At 39.8% G+C, this 10,102-nt stretch overlaps 1 protein-coding gene across 1 annotated transcript; it reads right to left on the bottom strand.

Moving 5' to 3' along the window:
- Positions 1 to 5,406: 5,406 nt before the first annotated feature.
- On the bottom strand, positions 5,407 to 7,763 carry LOC109168443. Its single transcript, XM_019317468.1, has 3 exons — positions 7,198 to 7,763; positions 6,289 to 7,045; positions 5,407 to 5,517 (listed from the first exon to the last, which is right to left on the bottom strand). The coding sequence occupies exons 1-3, from the start codon at positions 7,761 to 7,763 to the stop codon at positions 5,407 to 5,409; spliced, it is 1,434 nt and encodes a 477-aa protein (XP_019173013.1).
- Positions 7,764 to 10,102: the final 2,339 nt, after the last annotated feature.

Here is a 10,102-nt window from a genome sequence, read left to right as displayed (position 1 = left end):
GGCCAGGGTGGCGCTTGAATTATCTCTACTTTTCTTGTCAAATTAAAGTAGGTAGAGTGTGTGGCCAGGGTGGCGCTTGAATTATCTAAATGCTTGAATCTTTCTAAATTTTTATGGGGTGTTTGATTGGTATGAATTGTAATTTAATGAAATGATAAATTACATTATTTTTTTTGAATGCTACTGACTCTATTACATTGCATTATTTGTTCAAATATATTTTCTCAATCTATTGAAACACAAAGAGTCAACAACGCCTCCATTGAGGCTCAATCTCATGACCTCTCATATAGGAGAGATCACTACATGTCATCTGAGCATAAGGTGCTTGGTATAAACTACATTATTTAGTTGGAGGGAATTGCAATTCCCTTAATTCATTGAATTGCAATTCATAGGACCATAGGTACCCGTATGAATTGCAATTCACCCATACAAAGAAAATGGAAAAAAAAAAAGAAAAAGAAATGACATATTTGTCTTTGAATGCTATTATTAATATTATTACACAAGGGTATTTTAGTCTTTATATCACTTCTCTCATTTTCCTTCCGAATAATTATATTCCTCCCTATCAAATAATATAATTTGAATTCTTACTTTATTCTCAGTTTATTCTTTTCCCACCAAATTACCATTTTTTTTCTTTTATTTCCTTCATTCCAACCAAACGCTCTGTTAGGCATTAAAGAATCGAGTTCTACTATATGTATCTTTAAAATTTATTCCTTCAAATATATTTATGATATGACAGATACTAATAAATTATTTTTTTCATGTAAGCTCTTGTACGTATATTTACATCGAAATTTTAAGTACGCGAATAAGAATTAGGAGTAGAGAAAGAGGGTATATATAATATTTTTCTTAGAGCATGCATCATTATTAGTTAAAAAGTAGGATCTTTCTTAGATTTTTGTCATGATTTGTACATCAAAAAGAGATGAAAGAAGAGCAGAACAAATTCACATTATGCTTGATTGAGTTTCTGTCGAAAATATTAAATAAATAAATAAATAAATAAATGGCACGCATAGCTATGACGGAATGCATTCTCGTTAGGTGCTTGATTGAGATATTTGAAAAAAAAATACTACATGTACCCTAATTTTTTACTCCTAACTTCTAATCTCTCTTATAAATTTTTTATGTAGACACTTTTTATGGGACTCACATGATGAAAGTATCTTACTTTGTTTACCACATCATAAAGTAAAAGTGAAGAAGTAAAATTTAAGATTACATGTAGTAGAACTCTATTTCAAATTTACTATTGAGCTAACTTGTTCTTAGGTTGTTCTTATCTTTATATAATGCTCCTTCATTTTTAAAAATTGATCTTACTTCTACATAATTAAGGTTCTTTGGCGAGTTTATAGCTTATTTTAAACTAATAATAAGTTATAAATTCTATTTGGTAATGTTCATAAAATAAGCTAATAGCTTAAAATAAGAACTTATTTTGAAAAGTTACATTAGATAGCGTCTCAGAAATAAGCTAGTAACTTCCTAACTTTTTTCATTTTTATCTTTATTATTTTAAATAGATGATTCCTTTACCTTCCCAATTAAAACTCTTTTGGCCTATTCATCCTTTTCCGCAACTCTTCACCGCCAAGCACCTCCTTAAAATTCTAACTCCAATCGTTCGTTCATAAATAAATGATATCATTTACCCTTCACAATTAAAATCCATATATATATATATATATATATATATATATATATATATATATATATATTATAAAAACAAAAACTTTTTTAAAAAAATTAAATATATCTCATATATTTAATAATATAAAAATAATATAATAATCACATCATTTAAATTTTATGAAAATGTCTTTTTTAACATTTTTACATTTATCATCTTATCACAAATCTAATTTTACCAAACACTTTTAAGCATAATCAGCTAGTTAATAGCTCTTCAGTTTTCAACTTCTAGCTTATAACTTTACAACTTTCAACTACATTTTCAGCTATATTTGCCAAACATAGCCTACATTTACAATTTCATCACTATTTTCTCGATGTCCCTACAACTCAAACTCACTTTTAAAAGTGAGCACTAGTTTCACATCCTTATCATTTTAACGCACTCTTAATAATAATAAAATAATAATAGTTTAAAAAGGGAAAATCAACGATTTGGTCCCTCAATTGTTAGCAAAATATCAATGTAATCCCTTAATCGCGTAATCATCGATTTAGTCCCTGAAAATAACTGTTTTTAGTTGATTTAGCCCCTCCGGTCGTAGTCCGTCAACAATCCGGCGATAGCTCCGATTTGCCATGGGTAATTTAGTCATAAAAACAAAATCCTGAAATAGTGTAATACAATCTATACTATATATAAAAACAAAATCCTGAAATTTTAACTTCCCGCCCAATTCCTAAAAAATCTCTCTTCCTAATAAAATATATTGATTTCTACAATAATTCTGGGTTAAAATTTTATTGTAATATTATAAAATTGTGTAATACTATTCCTATTCTAATCTATATCTATTTTATACATCAGTGTTGCAAAATCGTGTATCTGGTCGCGGCGAGGAAGGCCGGAATCGGCCTCCTCAGTTGCCGCCTAGCCGGCTGAACCGGCCTTTAATTTTTTTTTTTTAAGTTGTAAAGTGTCAAAAGTTCGGCACGGCATAACTTTTAACTCCGTTGTCCATTTTGGACAAATGTTTTTTTGAAATCGCGTATTTTTTCGAGATCTATTCACCGCAAACTGCCGTAGGCGGTTTGGCCCACCAATTCCTAAAAAAAAAAACTTTATTAAAGAGTTTCTAAGAAAAAACTATGATAACCTTATGTTTTATTAATGAATTTTTAAAAATTTTAATTAAACAATTGTCCCGTGCATTATTTAATAATCTTTCTTTATAATTGGTCAAATTATTTAATTATGGTAAATTTGGGAATAATTAATGATGGCAATAGAAATCTTAGAATAATATAGAATTGAACAATATTTAATTATTGTTATATTATTATTGTGACTCACAGAATACAAGAGTTAATGCCATTTTTGGTCCTAGACTTATTGGGGCATTGACACTTTTCATCCTCCATAATAAAAATTGCCACTTAGTAGCCACTGTTATTGATCGTTGGACAGTTTTGATCCTCCATCAATGACGCCGTTTGTTGACCGTGAATTAGAAGGGTTTTTCTGTCTTTTTATGTTCTAATCCTTCTATTTCTCCATCCATTGGTCACTGCTACATCCATTTCTTCAAACTGAGGTTATCCGCTTCAGTCCTTTCTAACATTAAGAAACCATCTTCACCCAACTAACAATCACGAATTTTACATTTGACATCAATCTCAAGATAATGGAAACAAGTGCAGTTGGAATAGAAAGGGCGTTAGTCCATGCCTGTGGAAATTTTGTCGAGCATACAACATAACTAGCAAAGTCAGGAATATCACCCAACCCCCTCCCTTAACCTTTCTGCATCAACTATAATAGGTATGCCCCTACTCTTTGCCTCCTGCATTACAATCAAAGCAGTCTCATGCGATGAGACGATGAATTACAAATTCAATAGAATGAACCAATCGAATACAGAGAGAGAGAACTACAGAGTCCTATAGGAGAGTTAACAGAAGACTCTCCTATTATTAAGGCTAGGACTATTTGACTACATTACACCCATAGACTCTAAAGCATATAATATAAACATGAAATATTACTATTACTAACACACCCCCTCAAGCACAAGGATGGATGCTGTCCACATTGAGCTTGTCCCTAAGAGCATGAAAACACGGAGCTAGCAGAGGGTTGGTGAAGATGTCAGCTAGCTGATCCTTGGTTGAGACGAAGTTGACAACGAAATCCCCTGAAGCCACTTTATCACGAACAAAGTGAAAATCAATCTCGATGTGTTTTGTCCTGGCATGGAACACCGGATTTGCCGCTAAATATGTGGCCCCCAGATTATCACACCACAGCGTTGCAGGATTACCAGAATGTAGGCCCAATTCCCGGAGTAAGGAGACGACCCAGGTGACCTCAGCTGCTACGTCAGCAAGCCCTTTGTACTCAGCTTCAGTCGAGGAACGTGCTACCGTGCGTTGCTTGCGAGAAAGCCAGGATATGAGGTTAGACCCAAGGAAGACTGCATAGCCACTAGTGGATTTCCGGTCTATAGGACACCCAGCCCAATCCGAGTCTGAGAAGGCATGTAGTGCAGTAGATGTCAAGGAAGAAAGACGTAACCCGTAGTCAAGGGTACCTTTGACATACCGAAGAACCCGCTTTAGCAGCCCCCAGTGATCCTGTGTGGGAGAGTGCATGAACTGGCAGAGTCTGTTTACCGAAAACGAGAGATCTGGTCTAGTGATAGTCAGATACTGAAGGGCTCCAACAATCCTGCGGTATTGAGTCGGATTATCAAACGGTTCCGGTGTTGGCGTTACTGGTTGAGTGACTGATGCCGGTGTAGCCAAGGCTTTACAGTCTGTCATACCTGCACGGGATAGGATATCCGCCATGTACCTGCGTTGAGATAAAAGGTAGCCACCATCGTTGGCCAAAGTCTCGATGCCCAGGAAAAAGGTAGGCTTGCCCAAGTCCCTGATTTTAAAAGTAGATGATAGTCGCCGTAGGAGCGAGTCAATTAACGCCGAGTCGTTGCCAAACATGATAATGTCGTCGATATAGACGAGCAAGAACACCCTAGACTCACTGTCGGTGTAGTGGAATAACGACACGTCAGTCTTGGAGGCCAGAAATCCTGTGCATATTAAGAACTCATGTAGGCGCTTAAACCACGCCCTTAGTGCCTGTTTTAAGCCGTAAAGCGAACGCTGCAAGTGACACACGTGATCCGGATGTGTAGGATCCTCGTATCCAGGTGGCTGTTTCATGTAAACAGTCTCGGATAAGTGCCCATTCAGAAAGGCATTGTGGACATCTAGCTGTCGCATGGTCCATTTGTGAGACACTGCCAGAGAAAATAAAATTCGGACAGTGGTCGGCTTAACAACTGGACTGAACATGTCAAAGAAATCTTCACTAGCTACTTGGTTGAACCCTTTGGCCACCAAGCGTGCTTTATAGCGCTCTATCGAGCCATCAGCTTTACGCTTAGTGCGGAATACCCACTTGCAGCCGATGACGTTCATGTTCGGTGTTGCTGGGACTAGTTTCCAGGTTTTATTATGCAGAAGCGCATTAAACTCCTGATCCATAGCATCCCGCCATTGCGGATGCCCTACTGCTTGCGAGTAACACGTGAGATCTGTGGTGGCGGTGAGCGCATGAAACTGCTCATCCGTCCCACGAGTCTTGCGACGGGTGCGCATTACATGACTTTCGCTCTGGGTCGCTTTAGCCTTCCGCTGTCTCCGAGTTGGAGCCGGGGCAGCCTCTATAGCTATTTGAGGCGGTTCCTATGCCAAAGGTAACTCCATTGCCGGTGGTGGGGCTTGAGTATTAACAAGCACAGGACTGGAACCCCAGGGTGTGGGGGTAGGCTGCCTGGTAGTGACCTGCATAGATGCCTGCATAGAAAAGGGGAAAGTGGACTCGTCAAACCGAACATGACGACAGAAAAAGATCTTTCTCGTGGCTAAGTCTAAGCAGCGGTATCCCCTATAAGAAACTGGGTAACCTAAGAACACACATGGTGCCGACCGGTATTCCATTTTGTGACAGTTGTAAGGTCGTAGATAGGGATAACAGCGGAACCCAAATACCCGGAAGAAGTTGTATGACGGTTGAGTATTATATAGACGCGAATATGGTGTTTGAAACTGAATGGCTGAAGATGGTAAATAATTGATTAAATGGGCAGCTGTTTCAAACGCATAATCCCAATATTGAAGTGGAGTTGAGCTTTCAGCCAGTAGGGCTAAGCCGGTCTTGACAATGTGTCGGTTCCGACGCTCAACACGACCATTTTGTTCGTGTGTATAGGCACATGATTGTCTGTGAGTTATGCCGAGAGACTCAAAAACATTATGAAGCCGACGGTATTCACCCCCTAAGTCGGACTGGATGGCTTTGATAGAACGGGAAAACCACCGTTCCACCATTGCCCGAAATAAATTGAATGTTTTATATATGTCGGATTTTAATTTTAGCGGATAAAACTAGCAAAACCGCGAGTAGTCGTCTACAAAGAGAACAAAATAACGAAAACCCGAATCGCTAATAACAGACGACGGACCCCAAATGTCCGTATACAATAAATCTAAAACATTATGACTAGTGTTTGAAACTCTATCTAATGGAAAACGTGCTGATTTTCCAAGCTGGCACGCAGTACAAACTTTTGACAAAGCGGTTTTATTTGGCACAACTGGACACTTCTTTAGGACACGTTGGAGAACTTGGTGATGCGGGTGACCCAACCTTTGATGCCACACATGTGACGACGCCCGGGCGGACAGAAACGCAAAATGAGTTTGCGGGACCAGCAGCTTGTACAAACCGCCCGAAGTGGATCCTTTAAGAAGAACCGTTTGGGTGTTGCAATCCTTCACAAGAAAGAAATTTTTATGAAACTCGAAATATACGTTGTTTTCGTTAGTAAAACGATAAACTGACAATAATGGCAAAGTTAAGTTTGGGACATGGAGAATATTAGACATTGTTAAACGTTTAGAGTGGGATGGGATAACTGCATGACCCACACGGGAAACACCCAAACCTGTGCTATTACCGACTGTGAGCACGTCCCTGCCGGTGTAGGCCTCGGAGTGATGCAACATCTGATCATCCGGAGTCGCGTGAGAAGAGGCACCCGTGTCCGGATACCAGGCATCGGCAACCGGATGCATCTGCGGCTCATTGGCTACAACGACGTTCGCATGGCCTGCGGCGTGGTGCTGGACGATCTGCATACCTCTTATAACAATAAATGGCCGTATGGCCATGCGACCTGCAGATTTGACATCGGGGTGTACCACCGCGCCCTTGGCCGCCTCTGCCACGACCCTGCCGGCCTCGACCACCGGAAGTCTGCCGGCCACCTGAGTCTCCATTCTGCCTGCCGCGACCTGCAAAGAAGGCCGAAGGGGGAACCACCTGCGCCAGAGTCCACTGCAAAATCATCGGAGTGAATAAACTCCTGTGCTTGCAGGTGATCCGCAAGTTGTGATAGAGAGACGGAGTTGCCAGAGGCAGTCAGTGAGCTTGCCATCGCCCGGAATTCCGGTCGAAGCCCACGCAAAACATACAGAACCTGTTCGTCCTCGGATAATGGCCGGCCAGCGAGTGCAAGTGCTTCCACGATCGTCTGTGCCTTGGCCAGGTATTCGGCCGGTGAATTGCTCCCTTGGCGTAGCGTCTGGAATTGGCCGAGTAAACTCAGGCAGCGGGATCGAGTGGTGGGCGCTAATGCCGAAGTGACGGAGTCCCACACGTCTCTGGCGGTGTGCCGGCCGAGTGCATGGTGCATAACCTCATCCGAGAAGGATGAGATTAGCATGGACAGAATGGCTTGGTCCTGTTGGACCCAGGCCGCATGAGCAGGGTTCGCCGATGTGGTGGTTGCGGTGGCCGTGGAGTCACCGGACGCGGACGTGACGGTCACAGTTGCAGGAGGACACGGAAAACTGCCGTCAATATACCCCATCAAGCCTTGGCCACGGAGGAATGGGAGAAGCTGAGTCCTCCAGAAAAGATAGTTCCTTGAGGTGAGCTTCATTGGAACGAAATGATGAGCTGCAGAGAGGGGGTTAGGGGTGGTCGGAACAGTGGGGGTGGAGTTGGTGATGGTTCGTTCAGATGAACCGGACGACATCGTCGTTTCTTTTGCAAGAGAGAGGAAGCGGAAAGAGAATAGGAAACGGAAATGCAATCCTATCGCAACTGATACCAGATGAGACGATGAATTACAAATTCAATAGAATGAACCAATCGAATACAGAGAGAGAACTACAGAGTCCTATAGGAGAGTTAACAGAAGACTCTCCTATTATTAAGGCTAGGACTATTTGACTACATTACATCCATAGACTCTAAAGCATATAATATAAACATGAAATATTACTATTACTAACACATGCAGCCTTCCATCTAAGTAGACAATATTTACTCCAAGCGCTGAAGACAATTTTGATTTGGGTATGTAGACCCTCAGATATCATGGGTGGATATCCTGGAGTGAAAATGCACGTGCGAGTTTTTTTTTTTGGTTGTCAACAATGACATCTGTGAATGGTGAGTTTCCTCCTTTGGACACTACTATAAAAGATGTATCAACACCATCCCTTTCAAGCTCATCAAGTATTCTTTCGCCATGCGAGTCATCAGCAACCTTAGATATGATTCTTGGATTAAGACCAAGACGAATTTTATCATCCGGGTTTTATCAAAGCATTGCCAGTGTTACCACCTCCTTGAACCTCAAAGCTGGTGCTCCGAATTTTATCATCTGGGTTGGGAATGAAGCTACAGCAGCCAGGAAGTCAACACCAGCCATTCCAACACCTCAGACAATGCGATTTTTGGGGAGCGGCGGATTCCACATTTTCAGCTTGAAACTTCAATGAATTTCAGGTAGAATAACAGAGTTTTTGAGGTTGTGTACCAAGTAGTTGTGGTCAGAGAGAGAGAGAGAGAGAGAGAGAGATGGGAAGGATATTTGTGGTCAATATGGAAGGGAGGACTTACAGGTGCAAATTCTACATCACGCCATCTACAACTACAACTGCTATTTACCATAGGAGGGTTCGCCGACCTGCTGCCCTCTCTGCTTCGCCGGAACCAAAAACCACCGGTGAAGGCCCCAACCTCGCCGGATCTGTTGCTGCACCACCAGATCTGCCTTACTGGTCCGTCGCCGGAAGGAGTTACTGCCTCGTATGCTCGCCGCCGTATCCACAACTCGCCGGAGAAGAACCTCGCTGCTACTCACTACCGACGGTTACTACTTAGCCGCCAAGTCTCGCCATCTCACCTCACAGGAGTCACAGCAGCGCTGGTCTAAACAAGATTAGAAGAATAAGACATAAAAAGACAGAAAAGCCCTTCTAATTCACGGTCAACAAACGGCTTCATTGACGGAGGATCAAAACTGTCCAACGACCAATAATAGTGTCTACTAAGTGGCAATTTTAATTATGGATGATGAAAAGTGTCAATGCCTCAATAAGTCTAGGACCAAAAATGGCATTAACTCCGGAATACAATACAAGAATATTTAATTATGGTTATATTATTATTGTGCCTCACGACCATTATATACTAACAGTACTTGAAAAGAAACTAATAATAATATAATAATAATAATATAAGTGGTAATAATAATATCTAAAAGTAATTAAGTGTTAATAATAATAATAGTAAGAATATTAACGTAAGAGTTGTAACATAGAATAAATTGTAATAATTAATAACTATAGTTTAGGATTAAATTTGGAATTGTCAGGAAAGATAAACGACCTCTGGTGAAATCAACTCTTAAATAATTATATATCAATTTAAATATTCTTAATATATTACAACAATTCCATTCCGTGCATCGCACGGGTGAAAATACTAGTAGTTGTTAAAAACAAAAACAAAAAATAAATAAATAAATAAAGGGATAAGGGTCAAATAAGCCCTTCAACTATAAGCTAAAGAGCAATTAAACCCTTAAACTAACAAAAGCTTCAATTAAACACCTTAACTCCTCATTTTAATGCAATTTAACCACTAACTTTTTAAATTTGTGCAAATAGATCAATTTGCAGGTAAGTTAAAGGTAATAGTAGGTAAAATTAATTTTTTTTTAAAAAAAAAATTAATTTAAAAATAAATTTTTTTAAAAAGATTACACTTGCCGGCGACGGGCTTCTCCCTCCGTCGAATTCACAAAGCTCTTTCAAAACTTACCAGACAGATTGGTTTATGTACAAGTAACAGCCTATTCCTTATTGTGCAAATCTTTCACAACTTCAAGTAGTAATTCACATCATTTTTTGCATGATCGATCCAAAATCTCATAAAAACCTGAACTGTTTTACACAGACATTCTTTAATCCCTAATCTCTATAGGCAACCTATGAAACCATTAATTGAACTTAAAACACTCAAAACAGAAGGCAAAAAACATATGAAAACAAAAAGTAAGAAAAAATTTAGTTTAGGTGTACC

The sequence above is a fragment of the Ipomoea nil genome, unplaced genomic scaffold, assembly GCF_001879475.1.
Source record: "Ipomoea nil cultivar Tokyo-kokei standard unplaced genomic scaffold, Asagao_1.1 scaffold3199, whole genome shotgun sequence".
In the NCBI taxonomy this organism is placed as follows: Eukaryota; Viridiplantae; Streptophyta; class Magnoliopsida; order Solanales; family Convolvulaceae; genus Ipomoea; species Ipomoea nil.
This window is presented reverse-complemented; position numbering and strand designations above follow the sequence as displayed.